Below are 21813 nucleotides of genomic sequence, written 5' to 3'. Positions count from 1 at the left end.
ACTGTAAAAAATCTTTTTTGTAATTTATGTTTATATAATCATGTATGATATGGTAAAAAATATCTCCTGTAATTTATGTCTATATAATCACGTATGGTTCTTTTTCGATAACAGATATATATTGTGATTAGAGTGCCTGAATATTGGTGATTTTGGATAGATTATGACATACTTTGTGCCGTAGTTATGATTAACCATTTATTTATTCTTTTGAATCTTATGTGCATGGGCTTGTATATACATCCAATCCTTCTATTATTATGATGGGTTTTTATTCCCCTTCCTTCTTTATATTTGTATGCGGTCAGATATTTTCAGCTCTCCATGGATGCCCCATATTGCCGATAACCCCATGTAGACTTCATTTTAATGTTAATCATATGGTCCGATAATGAGGTTTTGATACTGCTATAGTTGGATCTAACTTACATTCAACTGACTGATGCAGCGCTGCGCTGTGATGCGCTGTGCGCCAGGTCACGTGGTGACGCCGCTATGTTTCTTTGGGAGGCGGGCTGGAACGCATGGATTGCGTTCCACCCTTCCTCCTGATGAATGCGGCGTCCCCGCGATGCACTCGGCGTGCATCATCAAGCAGGAGCGCTCGATAGGTAAGCATCAGCTGCTATATCTAATGAGTTTATGTCTCGAGGCTACATGGGGGGTATATAGAGGGGTTTATGGCCACACCTCATCAGCCTCCTGACGAAGCTGAGGCGAAACGCGCGTCGGGGTGTTTTCAGCCTGTCCTTGTGCCTGCTATTCCTGCCCTCCATCATGTCACACGGTATGTCATAATCTTCCATCAGATATCCACAGGCGAGCTTCAGTTTTATCCTATATCAGATGGCCTGATGTATGGGGACCTGTTTACTGAAGCACTTTAGATAGACATCCACTTATTGTTGCTGCTATTTGTGTATTATCGAGGATCCAACATAGCGATACTCGTCTAGTGGCTATGTAGTGGAGTGATGATCAGATATTATTCTAGTGGTCAGGACCATATACCACTTCTCTGTGAAACACTCCACTACATAATATATATATACGACTAACATGTGTTCCATCTTTTTGGCGGGTTACAGAGACACTGGCCGGGGGACTACGGTATCCGCGTCCGTTGCTGATTTTTTCAAAACTTTTTTGGTGTCATCTTTCATATTTGTATAATCATGATCTATTAATGATGTAATAAATATATATTTTTTAATACAATGGGCATTCTCTGGTTGTTTGCATAGCAACATTTCTAGGTTTATACGGTTGGTTTTCCGTCTGCCCTACCTTATAGTATTATAGTGAGGCTTTTCTTTTTTGGTTCTACTATAATTGCAGGTATTGGTTCTTCTTCCTTCTATATCGGTCTAGTTGATAATCCTGTTGTGGAATAGAGGGGTAAGGATTCAGCTGATCGTTGCTTGAGGGATAGAGGGGCGCCATTTGTTAAGTGGGACTAGGTGTATCTATCACATCTATCGATCAGTACGTCCGATATTCCCACATCCACAGATGCACCAGACTTTTCGTAAAGACGTGCGACTTTTGTAAAGCCGCTTACTGAAGGGTAAACTGCTACCGTCAAACCACATTTATCACAGACCATTAATAAATCTGACTTAGCCAGAAGTGACTTTGGACATATGTAAAAGTGGAGTAAGATGGAAGTGTGATGATAGATCTGGCCCTGTGTGTGTTATCTCGGCACTTTCAGTCTTTGTGTTATTACATTTCCCGTCCTGTAGTTGTTGAATGGATCTGGAGTGCAGCGATTCATGGCGGTCTTCTCCGCTGAGCTCAGCAGCTCCCACGTGTGCGGTGTCTGATGTCCCGGTACTTAAAGGGGTTGTCCAAGTTATATTTATTGATGACCTATCCACAGGATAGGTCATCAATATCAGATCGGAGGGGGTCCGACACCCGGCACACCCTCCGATCAGCTGTTTGAAGAGGAGACTCGCACGGTGTCAGCGCTGCCTCCACTGTTTACCTTCTAGCCGTTGCATCTGCAGTGGTGAGCAGGTGTAATTACACCCAAGCCGTCCCATTCATTTTAATAGGAAGGCTTGGGTGTAATTACACCTGCTCACCACTGCAGATGCAACGGCTAGAAGGTAAACAGTGAAGAGGAGGCAGCGCTGACACCGCGCACGCCTTCTCTTCTAACAGCTGATCGGAGGGGGTGTCGGACCCCCGCCTATCTGATATTGATGACCTATCCTAAGGATAGGTCATCAATAAATATAACTTGGACAACCCCTTTAAGGACACAGCAGGCACCTTGGCTAAATGCGCGTGGGGGGTGATCGCCGCCCTGTGTCGGTGATCGCCGCAAACCGCAGGTCAATTCAGACCTGCGGTTTGCGGCTTTTCATGTTGAGGGCAGCGGCGGTGCCATCGGGTCCCCATGAGGCTGTAGGGGGAACCCGATGGCATGGAAGGCAGCGCAATGCCTTCCTGTGACGAGCCTGTGAAAAAAAAGTTCTCAGAACTGCCTGCTCCTGGTGACCGCATTTGATTTCAGACCGGCTTGCGGCACAGGTAAGGGCTTACCTGTGCATCGCCGGACGGGTGAGTCTACCTTACTAAAGATGGCAGCCCGCATGTGTTCGCTGGTGAACACTGCGAACTGACCATCACTGATAAGGATCACCACAACAGCGACTCCTCTACCCTCAGGTTTGCAGCCATCGAGAGGATCAGGAGACACTGGAGAGGTGGTAACCATATTATAAACATGTCCAAGACAGAATCAAAGAGGATTTTCAAATCCGATACCCTAATCCCCGCCGGATTGAACGCGGAGATGGAGATCTTTGGTTTTTTGTAATTCAGTAAAATCAGCCATCCTGGGGCGGGAAATCGACATCCGGCTGTCTACCAGCACCTCGATCTCCCCTCCCGGGTGGGCCCCTGCCCCTTCATCTTCATTATCTTCATTACCTTTATACCCCTTCTTGCATATCCTTTCTTCAAATGTCATCCCGACGTCCTCTTGCAAGTGTATGTTAAGAGAAAAATATATAGAACATATCAACATAAATGAAAAAGCAGCAACGCACAATAGATGAAACAAATATAATGGAGAAAATATTGTCCTTGATGTCCTTCTGAAGTTGGATTTTATTTAAAACAAACATTGCAGAAGTAAAACCGCACTGAGATCCCGTCACATTATTACATATACCACCACGAGAAGAATTTGTAGTAGTTAATACAGAATATTTCCCCACTAATATCACATCACTATCAAAGTGCACTTCACCGGCTACACTATAAACATAGAGATCTATTTCTATATCATACTAGTATATATCAGCGAGTAAAACTATCACCAGATATCTGACCACGTAACCGCAGCCTTTATTCACATATCACTTATGTATACACGCTACCTATATAGAAACTGAAGTTCTCAATGAAGTAACAAGCTCTAACCTTCATGCAGCCTAACACCAGCATGTATATACACACCATATATATCCCATGAGAGCAAGACAATCCCCCTAAAGTGATGCAATTTCCCTATAAAAGCTGTACCATATTCCTATACTGCAGGCCACTGAGGAAGAAGCATAGCGATGTTTCGAAACGCGTTTAATTTTCCCTGCAGTAAAATATATACTTGACATTTTCAAGCAATCGCAACAATCCAGCAAAGGATCAAACATCCAATTGGTTTGAACGGAACACATCAAAGAAAACTAACAGCCCGGCACCTCTGTATTCACCCGGAGGACAAGACACTGCACACGTGGGACGCCACGCTAGGAGCTGGCGAGCTCAGCGGAGAAGACCGGCACAAAAAGTGCAACACCAAGCGATCAAAAAGGCGTTTCCCCACCAAAATAAAACTTTAATAAATTTAAAAAAAGTAGACATATTAAGTATTGCCATGTCCGTAATGACCTGCTCTATAGAAATTTTACATGAGTTAACCCCTCAGGTGAACACCATAATTTTTTTTTTAAATAAAAACGGTATAAGAATTTTTTGTCACCTTACATCACAAACAGTGTAATACCAAGCGATCAAAAAGTCATACGCACCCCAAAATAATACTAATCAAACCGTCATCTCATCCCGCAACAAATGAGACTCTATCTAAGACAATCGCCTAAAAAATAAAAAAATATGGCTCTCAGACTATGGAGACACTAAAACATGATTTTTTTTTGGTTTGAAAAATGCTGTTATTGTGTAAAACTTTAATAAATAAATAAAATGTTTACATATTAGGTATCGCCGTGTCCGTAATAACCTGCTGTATAAAAATATCACATGACCTAACCCCTCAGGTGAACACCATAAAAAATAAAATAAAGGTGTCAAAAGCCATTTTTTGTCACCTTACAACACAAAAAGTGTAATATCAAGCGATCAAAAAGTCATACACACTCCAAAATTGTACTAATAAAACCGTCATCTCATCCCGCAAAAAATTATACCCTACATATGACAGTCGCCCAAAAATAAAAAAAAACTATGGCTTTCAGACTATGGAGACACTAAAAAAATCATTTTTTTTTCAAAAATGCTTTATTATGTAAAACTGAAACAAACAACCAAAAAAAGTCATATTTGGTATTGTCGCATCCATAACAACCTGCTCTATAAAAATAGCTCATGATCAGATGAACATTGTAAATAACAAAAAATAAAAACAGTGCCAAAAACAGTTACCTTGCATCACAAAAAGTGTAATATAGAGCAACCAAAAATCATATGTACCCTAAAATAGTACCAACAAAACTGCCACCTTATCCCGTAGTTTCCAAAACGGGGTCATTTTTTTGGAGTTGCATCACGGGGTCTTCAAATGTGACATGGCCCTCCAAAAACCATATGGCATTCTTTTCCTTCTGCGCCCTGCCGTGTGCCCGTACAGCAGTTTACGATCACAAATGGGGTGTTTCTGTAAACTACAGAATCAGGGCAATAAATATTGAGTTTTGTTTGGCTATTTACCCTTGCTTTGTTACTGAAAAAAATGGATTTAAATGGAAAATCTGCCAAAAAAGTGAAATTCTGAAATGTCATCTCCATTTTCCTTTAATTCTTGTAGAACACCTAAAGGGTTAACAAAGTTTGTAAAATCAGTTTTGAATACCTTGAGGGGTGTACTTTCTAAAATGGGGTCATTTTTGGGTGGTTTCTATTATGTAAGCCTCACAAAGTGACTTCAGACCTGAACTGGTCCTTAAAAAGTGGGTTTTAGAAATTTTCAGAAAAATTTCAAGATTTGCTTCTAAACTTCTAAGCCTTGTAATGTCCACAAAAACTAAAATGGCATTACAAAAATGATCCAAACATGAAGTAGACATATGGGGAATGTAAAGTAATAAATTTTTTTGGAGGTATTACTATCTATTATAAAAGTAGAGAAATTGAAATTTGCTAATTTGCTAATTTTTCAAATTTTTGGGTAAATTTTGTATTTTTTTTACTCCATTTTACCAGTGTCATGAAGTACAATATGTGACGAAGAAACAATCTCAGAACGGCCTGGATAAGTCAAAGCGTTTTAAAGTTATCACCACATAAAGCGACCCTGGTCAGATTTGCTAAAAATGGCCTGGGAAGGAAGGTAAAAACTAGCTTGGTCTTGAAGGGGTTAATGGTCCATTAAGGGAGCATTTACACGACAGTGAGTGTTTTGCGGTCCGCAAATTGCGTATCCGCAAAACACGGACACCGGCCGTGTGCGTTCCGCATTTCCAGTGGAAGCCCCAACCAGAAAAAGAAAAAAAACACATGGCTAACCACCAAAGGGTCATACCCATGTGGAAATTGCCAATTCTGCAGTAAAATGCAAGCATGCAAAGAGTTTGTAAATCCGGTAGATCATAAAAAGTACACAATTGCCCATTATATAAACTGTAAAACAACAGGGGCGGTAAACGCGATACAATGCAGCTGCCCTAAAATCTACGTCGGCAAAACTGTTCAAGAACTTCGGAGAAGAATATCTAAACACTTTAGTGACATAAATTTAAAAACAGATACCACCCTATCTAGGCACATCCAAACAGAACATAATGGCAAAAGCGATAGTCTGAAAATATGGGGAATAGCAAAAATAAAACCAAGCCCCGGCAAGGGAGATATACAGGTCCTTCTCAAATAATTAGCATATTGTGTTAAAGTTCATTATTTTCTGTAATGTACTGATAAACATTAGACTTTCATATATTTTAGATTCATTACACACCAACTGAAGTAGTTCAAGCCTTTTATTGTTTTAATATTGATGATTTTGGCATACAGCTCATGAAAACCCCAAATTCCTATCTCAAAAAATTTGCATATCATGAAAAGGTTCTCTAAACGAGCTATTAACCTAATCATCTGAATCAACTAATTAACTCTAAACACCTGCAAAAGATTCCTGAGGCTTTTAAAAACTCCCAGCCTGGTTCATTACTCAAAACCGCAATCATGGGTAAGACTGCCGACCTGACTGCTGTCCAGAAGGCCATCATTGACACCCTCAAGCAAGAGGGTAAGACACAGAAAGAAATTTCTGAACGAATAGGCTGTTCCCAGAGTGCTGTATCAAGGCACCTCAGTGGGAAGTCTGTGGGAAGGAAAAAGTGTGGCAGAAAACGCTGCACAACGAGAAGAGGTGACCGGACCCTGAGGAAGATTGTGGAGAAGGACCAATTCCAGACCTTGGGGGACCTGCGGAAGCAGTGGACTGAGTCTGGAGTAGAAACATCCAGAGCCACCGTGTACAGGCGTGTGCAGAAAATGGGCTACAGGTGCCGGACTCCCCAGGTCAAGCCACTTTTGAACCAGAAACAGCGGCAGAAGCGCCTGACCTGGGCTACAGAGAAGCAGCACTGGACTGTTGCATGTCATTGGGAAATCAAGGTGCCAGAGTCTGGAGGAAGACTGGGGAGAGGGAAATGCCAAAATGCCTGAAGTCCAGTGTCAAGTACCCACAGTCAGTGATGGTCTGGGGTGCCATGTCAGCTGCTGGTGTTGGTCCACTGTGTTTTATCAAGGGCAGGGTCAATGCAGCTAGCTATCAGGAGATTTTGGAGCACTTCATGCTTCCATCTGCTGAAAAGCTTTATGGAGATGAAGATTTCATTTTTCAGCACGACCTGGCACCTGCTCACAGCGCCAAAACCACTGGTAAATGGTTTACTGACCATGGTATTACTGTGCTCAATTGGCCTGCCAACTCTCCTGACCTGAACCCCATAGAGAATCTGTGGGATATTGGGAAGAGAAACGCAAGACCCAACACTCTGGATGAGCTTAAGGCCGCTATCGAAGCATCCTGGGCCTCCATAACACCTCAGCAGTGCCACAGGCTGATTGCCTCCATGCCACGCCGCATTGAAGCAGTCATTTCTGCAGAAGGATTCCCGACCAAGTATTGAGTGCATAACGGAACATCATTATTTGAAGGTTGACTTTTTTTTTTATTAAAAACACTTTTCTTTTATTGGTCGGCTAAAATATGCTAATTTTTTTAGATAGGAAATTTGGGTTTTCATGAGCTGTATGCCAAAATCATCAATATTAAAACAATAAAAGGCTTGAACTACTTCAGTTGGTGTGTAATGAATCTAAATTATATGAAAGTCTAATGTTTATCAGTACATTACAGAAAATAATGAACTTTATCACAATATGCTAATTTTTTTAGAAGGACCTGTAGACAAAAAAATTACAGCAGGAAGAAACCCGCTGGATATATAGACTCAAAAGCCTTTCACCTCAAGGACTAAATGAAGGTTTTACTTATGCATCATTCCTGTAAAATACAGTAAGAAAAAGGAAAAGAAAAAGCAGGAAACACGAAATTCAAAGAAGGAAATCAAATCTGACCTTTAAGATAATAAGTACAGAGTAGTGGCCAATAACTAGATTCAAATATTAAAAATCTATTATAGAGTAAGATAAATTTTAAATATTACCTCCCAGTAGATCCAGCAGTACGAATTGACCTGAAAAAAATCACAAAAAGAGACAAGACATTATAATTAGAGTAATATTTACCAATAAACACAATCTGGAATAAAGAATTAATAATTCATAAATTAATAATAAATAATAATAAAAAGGAAAAAAAAAGAAAAAAAGAGGAATAAAAAGGGAAAAAATAGAGATATATAAGCCAAGTACCAGAGAAGACGCATATCTAGCTGTCAATAATAATAGAGTAAAAATAAGAGTGGCATAATTCTAAAGAAAAAGAAAAATAGCCAAAATAACTCAGTATAGATTTGCACACTATCTTACAGTAATATTCCTATAGATAGAACATCTAAAGAACAATTAATAAATAATCAATAAATAATATATAATTAAAAAATAAAAAACAAACATCAGCATGAGGAACTGTAATCTAGTGGCATAATAAGTGTCGAACATGTCTACCAGGCAATAGTCTAAATTCAAAGTGATAAATAGTATTCGTGAATCCCTAAGGGTCTTTGTACTGTTCGGAATAAGCAAGTACGAAATTTTCCAACTACGGTGACATGCGCACATAGAATGACTGCGCGATCCCTGACTCAGGTAAGAAGGTAAACAAATTGCGAACCAGCCAGCGGCACTAAGTACGAAATCACCTAAGTACGGTGGCATGCGCACATAGAATGATCGCGCGATTCCTGACTCAGGCATAAGAGCAAAAAAATTGCGAACTAGTTAGAAGCTCCAAGTGCGGTGGCATGCGCACATAGAATGATCACGCGATTCTTGACCTAGGCATAAGAGTAAAAAAATCGCGAATCAGTCAGAAGCTCTAAGTGCAGAGACATGCGCGAGAACACAGAAGGATCGCGCGATTATTGACGTAACGATCGAGCGAATCAAACAGCCAACAGAGCCGCACGAAACAAGCCACCAGGCAATAATAAAGCATGTTACTGGTTTCCGATCGTTCACCTCATCAGAGTAGGAGGTAATAAATATATCCAACACCGGCCACCTCTGTGCAGACTGCCCGATCCCCTGAAGACGCCATGTATATGGCGAAACATGTCGGGGGGCAGCGATCTAGTTAGTTTTTAGATCACAGCAGACCCAGCTTCAGTGTGAAAGCTACCGAGTAGCTATTAGGCAGCATAGGCAGTGACTGCGCCGCTATCAGAAACGGAGAAAGGAACAGAGAGCGTCCAGTGAGCAGAGAAGTGTAGCGATTAAATAGCTACCATCACAGTAAGGCCTCATGCACACAACCGTTTTTTTTAAGGTCTGCAAAAACGGGGTCCGTTGGTCCGTGATGCGTGACCGTTTTTTCATCCATGGGTCTTCCTTGATTTTTGGAGGATCCACGGACATGAAAAATGAAAAAAAAATATCTAAGTCAAGTTTGCCATTGAAATGATAGGAAAAAACAGACACGGATCACGGATGCGGATGACAATCTTGTGTGCATCCGTGTTTTTTCACGGGCCCATTGACTTGAATGGCTCCGTGAACCGTTGGCCGTGAAAAAAATAGGACAGGTCCTATTTTTTTCACGGCCAGGAAAATCGGATCACGGACGCGGCTGCCAAACGGTGCATTTTCCGATTTTTCCACGGACCCATTGAAAGTCAATGGGTCCGCAAAAAAAAAAAAGAAGGAAAACGGCAACGGTCGTGTGCATGAGGCCTAATTGAGCTCAACAAATGTCACAAATTGCCTGCAAGTATATACACTGAAAAACTAGCAAGCAGTGGTTTTAGAGAGCATATACAGAAGCTCTATTGTTTAAAGACAGCCAGTCTTATTATAATAAACTGCCACAGCATTTTCAAGCTAGTATCAGAACAGAAAATAAATCGATTAATAATCCAGCACACTAAGGGTCTGCCGTCGAGATTTTTAAGTTAGCAGGTTAGATGAAAGTGTTCACAATTTATTAAAATAAATAACCAATAAAAGTTAAATTTTATCAAACATTACAAAATACTGACAATAATGAATGCACATGTCAAGAGCAGGCAACTAGTAGTCCCTGACTAAATGTAAATAAATATATAACGAGTGCCTCTATACAAAAGTGTAATATATATATTCTATTAAAAAGTCGCACAAGATAAGCATGGTGCTCACTGGAAGGAAATTGCGCCATTTTGTGCGACTTTTTTTAAATTGTCGCAATAGTAAATCTGTCTAGAGATTCATTAACATAAGAAAACACGCCCACTTTTAGAAAACTGCCGAGCATAGCGCAGAGCCAATAAAAGTTGCAAATTTTTGCGAAGTTTTAGCGATTGCGCAAAAATTCGCAGATTTTTCACCCCGGTATTTTGACTTGAGCTAATGATAAATCTGGCCTATGTGTTAAAGTCTTCCCTGTGGATGTAATGGCTGCGTCTGCTCTGTCTGGTGCATCTGTGGATGTGGGAATATCGGACGTACTGATCGATAGATGTGATAGATACACCTGGTCCCACTTAACAAATGGCGCCCCTCTATCCCTCAAGCAGCGATCAGCTGAATCCTTACCCCTCTATTCCACAACAGGAGGAAGAAGAACCAAGACCTGCAATTAGATGTCATTCTATCCCGATCGCTACACAGCTTTCTAATTCTAAAGCGCCACCTACTGGACACAAGTTAAAAGACCGTTACCCTGCAAACATTAACAGATGGAAAAAGCCCTAAGGGGATATTTTAGGAATTAATAATACATTTTTTTATTCTGATATTTCTTATATTTTATTTTTTATTATCTTTTTGTTTGTTTTCTATTTTAAGGTTTCCATTCAAAGAAATAGGTTTAATAGATTACATTTTTACAGCATTTTTTATAGTAATTCTTACAACAACTACAATTGTACCTATTGACGATATGCGCGTGACGCTTTTTATTCAGCATTCTAGCAAATATATTTATATTGCACCAAGATCCATTTTTATTGTTATATTAAACTACTTAAACATATTGTGAATAATATATACAGCCAGAGATATCTGAGTGCCCCCACATCTATCATTAATTGCCATTTTTGCCTAGCGACACTGGGGTGAGTCGCGGGTAGAGCACCGAACCATCGTCTTCCAAATAGGTGCAGCCACTTACTAAACTAGTGGAGCATGTCTTTATGTAATGTGCATGTAGCTCCATAGAATTCTGCCATGTACATGTAGCAGAGCTAACATAGCCAGGTTCGCGTTCTTACAGTAACGGCGCATGCATAAGACAAATGAAGTCTCACGTTACCCGACGCCATCTTGGAGGAGCCTGATCGGCGGCAATACGTTATATCCAAGTAAGTAGCTACGGATCCCTAAGCAATGTGACTAATGTACAGGAACGAAACCGGTGCGATCATCACTAGTTTTTTCCTCTCACTACTTTTGAAGCGTGCCCAAGTTTTCATATAAAAGTCAAAAAATGGCCGGGCTAAGGGTTCCTAACAGAGATGAGCGAATCGATTCTACAGCAGAAGCAAGGACCGAAAGGATTCTTTCATTGGACAGACCTGCTGCCACGACCCCACGGGAAACAGATTGGCCTTCTAGATATTCTACATGTATGCTAAAAACAAACAAAACACACAATACACAGTATTGTATTGGCGAGTAGTGGGAACCTATAGAGGGACTCTCACTTTAAGGCCTCATGTACAAAAAATACATGACGTCCGTGTGCATTCTTTATTTTGCAGAACTGAAGCCCCTAATAGAACTGTCCTATCCTTGTCTGTTATGCAGACAATAATAGGCCATTTGTTTTTTGCAGAACAGAAGCACAGAAACATAATGCACATGGAGTAACTTCCGTTTTTTTTTGTAGACCCATTGAATTGAATGGTTCTGCATACAGTCCACAAAAAAAACGGAAATACGTTCTTGTGCAGGAGGCCTAAGTTGTTGTGGGCAGCCCACAACAACCTTTAGACCATATACAGATCTTACTGGGTAAATTGGCTGCAGGGTCCAAAACCAACACAGGATAAAGATGGGCGTCTGTCTGTACTTTGTATGAAGGCCAAAAGGCACCCTCAGAAGCAAAGGAAGGAACCTCGTGCCAATCCAGAAGATACTTTATTAATTTCACATAGAACACATTTCGGGGACAAGCCCCCCTTATTCACATAGAAATGGACATAAACAGTTACAACAATAAGACCTATAAATACCATGAGAAATGTGTAAAGTCATGGGAAGTGTCACGAACCAGCGGGTGTGAACCCACTGTGCTAAGTGTCCTACCTCCTCTGAGGGCGTTGTCTAAGTGAACCCCTCAATCTTCACAGTATCCCTGATGGTGGGGATAGACTTTCCTGAGGGGAACACCAGGTCGTTACCTCTTGAGGAGGATAGGCACACGAGGCAGCTGGTCCAGGAGGTACCTAAGAAAGGTACCACAAGAACAGGAGTCGTTACCAGGACCAATAGTGCAGGACCGAAGGATGAGGCAGAGACGAAGTCAATCAAGCAATAGGTCAGGGCAGGCGGCACATGTACAGGTCAGGCAATCTGGGTCGGCAACAGGAGAGTCAAGGCAAGCAGAGAGCAAGCAGAGTCCAGAACCACAAGCAGTGCTATCAGCAACCTTAGCAGGACACAAGGACCTTGACACCAAGGCATTTGGGAAGGGGGTTGAGCCACTTATATATGTGCAGGAGGGCTAGGATTGGTCAGTGAGGTGACATGATCTAACCCATAAAGCACAGGAAGTGATGCGCGCCAGCCCTAAAGAAAGTGATGCAGGGAACAAGCAGCAAGCATGCTGTGGCCATGGCTGAAAGGAAACTGTGGAGTGGATCCCAGAACAAACAGTACCTACAAGGACAGAGCCCAGGACTGCAGCGGTGAATGGGGAAGCACAGGCAGCAGATCACCGCTGAACACATCGCCCAGGACTGCGGTGGTTAACAGGAGAACAGCAGAACACAGCAGCCTCTGTTACAGGAAGTCACCGAGTCAAGTGGAAGGGGAAAGGGAAGGCCATCTGGGTAACCCTGTATAGAAATAAATAAAACTACGTTGATGTCACATATTAAAAATATTGTTTTGATTAAAGGTAAACCTAAAAATTATTAAAGGGGTTGACCACTTTCTGGCTGCTGTTGGCCTATGTGTTTCTTATAGATAGTCAGGGGGCACTCAACTATCTAGAACCAATGGATATGGTAAATGTATTCAAAGAATTTATTCACATTAAAATTATTACATACACATTTAATAAAACCCTAAGGGCTAACACAGTAATAAAAAGCGCCAATGCATTGACATACTAAAAACTAAAATAAATCTCTAAATCAACTACTGGCTGAATAAATATCTCTGTATAAGAAAATATAACCCATACATATGCACAGTCGTATATTCAGAGAATTCTTGGAGGGGCAATGGTCTGCAAATTGAGGATTACTATGGCTGTCCTCACATTTCAGTCATGACAGACCAGTGTGTTCCAGTCTTCAATATATGGATAAGTGCTACTCCGCAGGAGGTTAAATGGATAGTCTATGCAGCGGAGGTGAGCAATACTAGGTAGTAGTAATGTGCCAGTGACCCTTAGGCTATCGGTAAATAGCCGGACTTTGGTGTGGTGTCCAGTCTTTTGTAGTTCAGACTAGCGTGTCCGATCAGGGTAAATGTGTAGATAGATTCAATACGTATATTATCACGTGTATTTAGTACATTACCCTTCCACACATCGTATACAATGGTTTTGAACCTCCTAGACCGAATTCCTATCTTCATGCGGTCAGGACGCCAACTTGGTATGTAGGACCTTCCTGTTGAGACACATGTTGTCTGGTCAGGTGATCTACTATGTCCACGTCATCCAATATAGGGCGGAGTTTGAAGAGAGTATCGAGGGCTATAGCAGCTGAGCCGCGGTTAACCACTGAGGAAGGGGGTAAGCTCAGACCCCGAAACGCGTTTGGTGACAAGCAGCTATAGGACCCAAAGAAGTCGTCATATCATATGACGCTTATAGCAGCCTCATTACAAGCTGCTATAAGCGGCTCAGCTGCTATAGCCCTCGATACTCTCTTCAAACTCCGCCCTATATTGGATGACGTGGACATAGTAGATCACCTGACCAGACAACATGTGTCTCAACAGGAAGGTCCTACATACCAAGTTGGCGTCCTGACCGCATGAAGATAGGAATTCGGTCTAGGAGGTTCAAAACCATTGTATACGACGTGTGGAAGGGTAATGTACTAAATACACGTGATAATATACGTATTGAATCTATCTACACATTTACCCTGATCGGACACGCTAGTCCGAACTACAAAAGACTGGACACCACACCAAAGTCCGGCTATTTACCGATAGCCTAAGGGTCACTGGCACATTACTACTACCTAGTATTGCTCACCTCCGCTGCATAGACTATCCATTTACCTCCTGCGGAGTAGCACTTATCCATATATTGAAGACTGGAACACACTGGTCTGTCATGACTGAAATGTGAGGACAGCCATAGTAATCCTCAATTTGAAGACCATTGCCCCTCCAAGAATTCTCCAAATATAGGACTGTGCATATGTATGGGTTATATTTTCTTATACAGAGATATTTATTCAGCCAGTAGTTGATTTAGAGATTTATTTTAGTTTTTAGTATGTCAATGCATTGGCGCTTTTTATTACTGTGTTAGCCCTTAGGGTTTTATTAAATGTGTATGTAATAATTTTAATGTGAATAAATTCTTTGAATACATTTACCATATCCATTGGTTCTAGATAGTTGAGTGCCCCCTGACTATCTATATATCCACTTTTCCCCACTGCGAGCAAGGGTAGGCCGCAAGGGTTGTGCACCGCATCCAGGTGGTATAGGAGGTTGCAGCCGCTGTACTATATACTCTCTATGTGTTTCTTAGATGATTATATGGCACCAAGACCTAGCCTTTCTGCTGCCTGAGACAAAAACTGAAACGGCATCCCCCCATGCCAATTTCTTAACCTAACCCATTTGCCACAATGAAAGTGCTCATTGCCCATGGGCCTTTCTGCTGCCCCCCTCTTGCCCCTTCCTGGTGCTACCTGAGGCAATCGCCTCACCTGGCCTCATTGGTGGTGCACCCCTATATGGCACTAATATAGCCTTTGTTGAAATTCTGCACTATTTTCTATATTTCATAAGGTGCGTCCTCTTGTTTTCCAAGCCTTTTGTGCTGTCCACACAGAGGTCCGGTCCATAGGATAGCTGTTGATGGAGGGTGATGTGACCAGGCAAATCACCTCCATGTGATGTCTCCTCCATTTAAATCCACTGCACCTGACATTTGCACTTGCGTTTGTTGGGATTTTAGTGCAAGTGTAGTGTGTTGAAATGCAGGAGACACATGGAGGAGATATGCCCGGTCACATGACTCTCCATCAGCGGCCATCTTATGGACAGGACCTCTGTGTGGACAGGACAGAAGATCTTCCTAACAAGGGGCATGGCTTATGAAATATAGAAAATGGTACAGAATATCAACAAAGGATATATAAGCAACTGCCATATAGTCATCTTACATAGAGATTGGTCAACAGTAGCCAGAAAGTGGCCAACCCTTTTAATAGTTCTATTAGAGCAGTGCATGGTTTAGGTTGCTAGGAGACTAATCCAAAAGTCACTGCGTTTGCAATTGTTGTCCCATTTCAACTCCGGAAGAATTTGTACTCTGCATGGCTTACAAGGCACACACTATACTGTGGATTGTGGCACTTGTAGTTCCATACTAATACATACTTGTAGTCTCCACATACACAAAGGTCATTTCGAGAATCTTCTCATGCCCTTTGGTTTAACTAATGCGCCAGTGGTCTTTCAGCGATTTGTCAATGATATTTTCCATTATTTAGTGGGAAGGTTTATTGTTATTTACCGGTCTGAGAATCAGAAAGCTCTGATTCGGTTTTTGGGTTTTACCAATTACTACAGAAAATGAATCTTGAATTATTCCACCATTGTAAAACCTTTGACAAATATGACTAAAAAAGGCGCCGACCTCTCTGTCTGGTCGGATGAGGCACTACAGGCCATTTCTGCTATTAAGAAATGTTTTGTGTCTGCTCCCATTCTGATGCAACCTGATGTGTCTTAACCATTCGTAGTGGAGATTGATGCATCAGAAGTGGGGGGTCGGAGCAGTTCTGTCGCAGGGTCCATCCCCTAGCAAATGGCATCCGTGTGCTTTTTTTAAAAAAAAAACAACTCTCCGCCGCTGAAAGAAATTATGATGTAGAAGAATTACTGGCCATTAAATTGGCCTTTGAAGAATGGTGTCACTGGTTGGAAGGGGTTACTCATCCTATTACGGTATATACTGAATCCTAGACAGGCTAGGTGGTCAGAGTTTTTTTACTAGGTTCAATTTTGTGGTCACCTTTCGCCCTGGGGTTAAAAACGTCAAGGCAGATGCGTTGTCGCGAACTTTTCCTGGGGGGAGCGATTCGGAGGATCCCGCTCAGATTTTGGCTGATGGGGTGGTGGTTTATGCTCTGTACCCCTAGTTGGAGACGGAGGTGTTGGGGGCCCAGGAGGAGGCTCCCGATTCCTGTTTTCCAGGCAAGTTGTTTGTTCCTGCTGAACTGCGATACAAGGTGTTCAAGGAACATCATGATACGGTCCTTGCAGGACATCCTGGAAGCAAATCCACCATAGATCTTATTTCCTGGAGATTCTGGTGGCCAGGGTTGAGCAAGGGTGTGGAAGGTTATGTGGCAGCTTGTGAGACCTGTGCACGGATGAAGGCGGCTCACACTAGGCCTTCAGGATCCCTTCTTCCTTTGTCCATCCAGTCTCGTCCTTGGACGCATTTGTCCATGGACTTTATTACCGATTTACCGAGTTCCTCTGGGAAAACTGTGATTTTGGTGGTAGTGGACCGCTTCAGTAAGATGGCTCACTTTATACCGTTAAATAGCTTGCCTAATGCCAAAACTCTCGCTCAGGTTTTTATCAATAACATTGTAAAACTACATGGCATTCCTTCTGATGTGGTGTCTGATAGGGGGACGCAATTTGTTTCAAGGTTTTGGAGGGCGTTTTGCTCTCGTCTGGGAATTCAACTGTCTTTCTCTTCGGCTTTTCATCCCCAGTCGAATGGTCAAACAGAGCGCACTAACCAAAACCTGGAGACCAATTTGAGGTGTTTTGTTGCCGAGAACCAGGATGACTGGTCCTCGTTCTTGTCTCTAGCCGAATTTGCCTTGAATAACCGTAGACAGGAGTCCACTGATAACGCGCCATTTTTTTGCGCATATGGTTTTCACCCACAGTTTGGTACTTTTTCTGGGACTGGATCTTCTGGGATGCCAGAAGAGGAGAGATTCTTTTCCGCCTTGTCATCTATCTGGCGGAAGATCCAAGGTAATTTGGAAAAGATGGGTGAAAGATATGAACGGATGGCTGACAGGAGACTTATGACTGGTCCAGACCTGTGTGTGGGTGTTTCGGTGTGGTTGTCCCCTAAAAACATTAAGCTCAAGGTAAGTCCAAGATTTATTGGCCCTTACAAAATTTCTGCTGTGGTCAACCCGGTGGCGTTCCGTCTGGATCTTCCGCAGACCTGGAAGATCCATAATGTGTTTCACAGGTCCTTACTGAAGAAATATGTGGAACCTGTGGAACCATCTCCATTGCTACCTCCTCCTGTCCTGGTGGATGGCAATTTAGAGTTTGAGATCGCTAGGATTCTCGACTCGTGTGTTCTTCGAGGTTCCCTCCAGTACCTAGTGCACTGGAAGGGATACGGTCCCGAGGAAAGAATGTGGATTCTGGCTTCTGATGTTAGTGCTAGCCGTCTGGTGAGGGCCTTTTGCAGGGCACACCCAGAGAAAGTTGGTCTGGGGTGTCCGGAGGTCACCTGTAGAAGGGGATGTACTGTCACGCTTTGCCCTGTGAATGTGCAGAAATCTGCCAGGCTGGCTCCACATGTTTGACTCGTCTCTTTGTTTTGGTTTGAGTTGAGCTGGATCCACCTTCCCTTAGGTGTACTGGGTTTCATCATTAGTGAGGCTATTTATTCCTCCTTCTCCCAGTGGCCTGTGCAGGTTATAGTTCATTCCTGTGGGCTTTGGATGTGTTGTGGATTGTCTGCTCCAGCTCAGCTCAAGATAAGTCCTCTCTGTTTCTTCCCTTGTTGTCTTTTGTCTAGGCCTCTAGGGAGACGCTTGCTTCCTCCTGCAGGTCGCCTCTTCCCCTTTCCCTTCTGCTCAGGGTTGTCCCAGGGTATATAGACGTAGGCACGAGGGCATGTGCATATCCAACATAAGGGTATGCACAGCAGTATAGGGAAAGCTTCAGGGATCACTAGGAGGTGACCCTTTCTCCCTAGCTTTTGGGCCTAGTCTATTGTTCTGTTTGTTTTCCCTGTGTTTGGTTATTAAAGGGGAGGCCGCTGTGGAGGTCACTGTTAAAGGGGCGGGCTGCTGTTGAGGTCACTTTTAAGGAGGCGGGATGTTGTCCAGGTCACTTTTAAAGGGAGGGCTGCTGTGAAGGTCATTGTTAAAGGGGTAGGCGCGGTGGAGGTCTCTGTTAAGGGGACAGGGAACTGTGGAGGTCACAGTTAAGGGGGCGGTCCGGTATGGAGGTCAGTGTTAAGGGGCGGGGAGCTGTAGATGTCACTGTTAAGGGGACGGGGTGTTGTGGAGGTCACATTTTAAGGGAACAGAGCTTTGTAGAGATCACTGTTAAGGGGGCGGGTTATTGTGAAAATCACTAACAAGACGGGATACTGTGGAGGTCACTAATAAACTGGCGGCCGCTGTGGAGGACACTTTTAAAGGGGAGGGCACTGTGGATGTTACTGTTAAGGGGCAGGCCGCTGTGGAGGTCACTGTTGAAGGGGCGGGGTACTGTAGATGTCACTGTTATTGTGGATATTGTCAATATCTTTTAACGACACACACAAACATTAAATTAAATAGATTAAATATACCCGTGCAAAGCCGGGTCCTTCTGCTAGTGCAATCATAAAAATGTTTGCCCCCAAAGGTGTACATAGCCTTTAAATGTGTAGATGGCAGTGGGTTCAAAACCTAGGGGGTCATTTCCGGAACAGATATTTGCCACTTTTGTGGCATATATATGGTGCAGATTCTGTTGCATCCCATGTTGCGGCAGAATCTGCGACTTCTTCCCTGCTCCCACCGGGTCTAAAAAGGGGGGCTTGGCGTGGAGGGTAAGAGCCAGCAGGTCCATCTCATTCATCATTTTCTACGCCTGGTTTAGGAGAAGAAAATTGTGTAAATGAAAGACAGGTTAGAAGCCATCTTACATTTATAATCGGCAGTGGGCACGCCAAAGTTATGTAGAGGCCGGTGACTGGCTACAGTAGTCATATATTCTACTGTATGGACACAATCGCTGCACAAGGAAGTAGAGAATGGTGGGATCTGATCAGTCTTGGAGTGATGGGGGAGCAGTAAGAGGAGTATAATTTTCTTTATTTACCTATACGATACTAAACCAATTGAAGATAATTTTTCTCTGGACAACCCATGAAATATTCTACAGGTGAAACTCAAAAAATTAGAATATCGTGCAGAGTTCATTTATTTCCGTAATGCAACTTAAAAGGTGAAACTAAAATATGAGATAGACTCATTACATGCAAAGCGAGATATTTCAAGCCTTTATTTGTTATAATTTGGATGATTATGGCTTATAGTTTATGAAACCCCAAAGTCACAATTTCAGGTACCCTTTGCTGAGCGGTTATGGATTAATTAGCTGACTAGAGTGTGACACTTTTAGCCTAGAATAGTGAACCTTTTTCACAATATTCTAATTTTAAGTTGCATTACTGAAATCAATGAACTTTTGCACGATATTCAAATTTTTCGAGTTTCACCTGTATGTGCATAGGTAATACATTGGTGTGTTATCTGTATTCTATTTGCTGTTTGAATAAAATACATTTATTGGTAATTGCATAAATTTTGTAATCATCATTTAGTGCTTTTACATGCTTCCCGTTGCATAACACGTGACTTTAATTTGACTATAATTGTTATATTTTTTCCAAGTAGTGTTTTTTAATAAAATGAGTTGGCTACTTCTCTAATGAGTTCTTTGATGTGTAATATAATGGGATTTGTGAGTAAAAGTATTGATTCCCGACTAAAGCATTTTCCACACCGAGTATAAAAATGGTTTCTATCCTGTGTGAATTCTCTGATGTCTAATAAGACCTGATTTATTGCTATAACATTTCCCACATTCTGAACATGAATATGGCTTCTCCTCTGTGTGACTTCTCTGATGAACAACAAGATCTGATTTCTGGTTAAAACATTTCCCACATTCTGGGCATGAAAATGGCTTCTCCCCTGTGTGAGTTCTCTGATGACTAAGAAGAGTGGATTTATACCTAAAATGATTGCCACATTCTAAACATTCAAATGGCTTCTCCCCTGTGTGTGTTCTGTGGTGGTTATTAAGGATTGATTTTTGCGTAAAGCATTTCCCACATTCTGGACATGCAAATGGCTTCTCCCCTGTGTGAATTCTCTGATGTCTAACAAGATCTGATTTCTGGTTGAAACACTTATCGCATTCTGAACATGAAAATTGCATCGACCCTGTGTGCCTCCTCTGATGTGTATCAAGATCGGATTTCTTGTTAAAACGTTTGCCACAATACGGACATAAAAACGGCTTCTCCCCTGTGTGTTTTCTCATATGTATAATAAAATTTGAATTCCAAGCAAAACATTTTCCGCATTCAGAACATGAATACGGCTTCTCCCCTGTGTGAATTCTTTGATGTGTAACCAGAGTTTTTTTTAAAGTAAAACATTTTCCACATTCCGTACATGAAAACGGCTTCTCTCCTGTGTGAATTCTCTTGTGTTTAAGAAATTCTGATGTATGGTAAAAACATCTGCCACATTCTGAGCATGAAAATGTCCTCTCCTTCATGTGCAGTCTTTCACGATTATCACCCCTTCTGTGACTTTTCTTCTTTGTTAAAGTCCGTGATGAATCAGAAGACTGAACTTTCTTAAAAGCTTTACATAATATATCCTTGTTGTGGAGGATGGAGGATACATTTAGGTTAACAGCATGCTCTTCATATGCATCTTGTGTGATGCCACAATCATCTGCTTTGAAATCTGAAGATATCACATGTTCCTCTTGACTCCTGGTACTGTCATCTGTCAAGAAATAAAATTTATCTTATAAATTTGAATAATATAGCCTTAAAATTATATTAATATTTTGGAACATTTCTATAGAAAATGTCTATATAAATTACAAGAAGAGGGTATGGTTTTTAGCAAGCTCTGCCTCTGATGCCACCAGATGTAAGGTAACTATCTTATAAGTCAATGTTTGAAATTTTAAACAAGCCTTGAGACATGGATAATAAATAAGCCAGCACCTTATCTGCAGACAGCTGTTTCTGGGTGATTGCCCCTCATCAGTGCAGAGCAGAGAGTACTGGTTTAACTGGGTGACAGGCCTAGGTCAGGATTCAAGGGATGCTACATATCCTTACGGAGAGCACATAAACAATGTGAGGAGTCTTATAGGCTAGGCAATGCTCCCCTGGAATTCTGGGAAGAGAGTGTGGTAATATGCTCTTCGTAAGCTCTGCCTCTAATGCCACCAGATGTAAGGAGTGTTGCCTGGCCTTTAAGACACCTCACGCCATTTAGGCTGTCTCCATAAGGAGATAGAGTATCCCTGTATACAAATTACAAGGCACGGAACCAAATTCAATCATTTACTGACTCAGGCTGGGTCCACACCTGAGCGTTTTACAGCGCGTTCCGACGCACTGTAAAATGCTCAACAAGCAAAAACCAATGCTTCCCTATCGGCATAGTTCTCACCTGAGCGTTTTACAGCGCGTACGATCGTGCTGTAAAACGCCCGACGCCCCAA

At 42.1% G+C, this 21813-nt stretch overlaps 2 protein-coding genes across 2 annotated transcripts in view; one reads left to right on the top strand and one right to left on the bottom strand.

The window, feature by feature from the left end:
- The window catches only part of LOC122939925 (zinc finger protein 501-like), a 551407-nt gene that overhangs the window by 273440 nt on the left and 256154 nt on the right, over positions 1 to 21813 (top strand). The gene's annotated exons all lie outside the window — the stretch shown is intronic.
- Positions 1 to 21813, bottom strand: part of LOC122941936 (zinc finger protein 436-like) — a 60144-nt gene that overhangs the window by 28603 nt on the left and 9728 nt on the right. The window contains exons 5-7 of the mRNA XM_044299433.1: positions 20142 to 21080; positions 8140 to 8159; positions 7932 to 7961 (exon numbers count right to left, since the gene is read on the bottom strand). Of these exons, the coding sequence (XP_044155368.1) occupies positions 7932 to 7961; positions 8140 to 8159; positions 20142 to 21080 (989 nt within the window). The remainder of the gene's footprint in view (positions 1 to 7931; positions 7962 to 8139; positions 8160 to 20141; positions 21081 to 21813) is intronic.

Source organism: Bufo gargarizans, chromosome 6, assembly GCF_014858855.1.
Source record: "Bufo gargarizans isolate SCDJY-AF-19 chromosome 6, ASM1485885v1, whole genome shotgun sequence".
In the NCBI taxonomy this organism is placed as follows: domain Eukaryota; kingdom Metazoa; phylum Chordata; class Amphibia; order Anura; family Bufonidae; genus Bufo; species Bufo gargarizans.
This window is presented reverse-complemented; position numbering and strand designations above follow the sequence as displayed.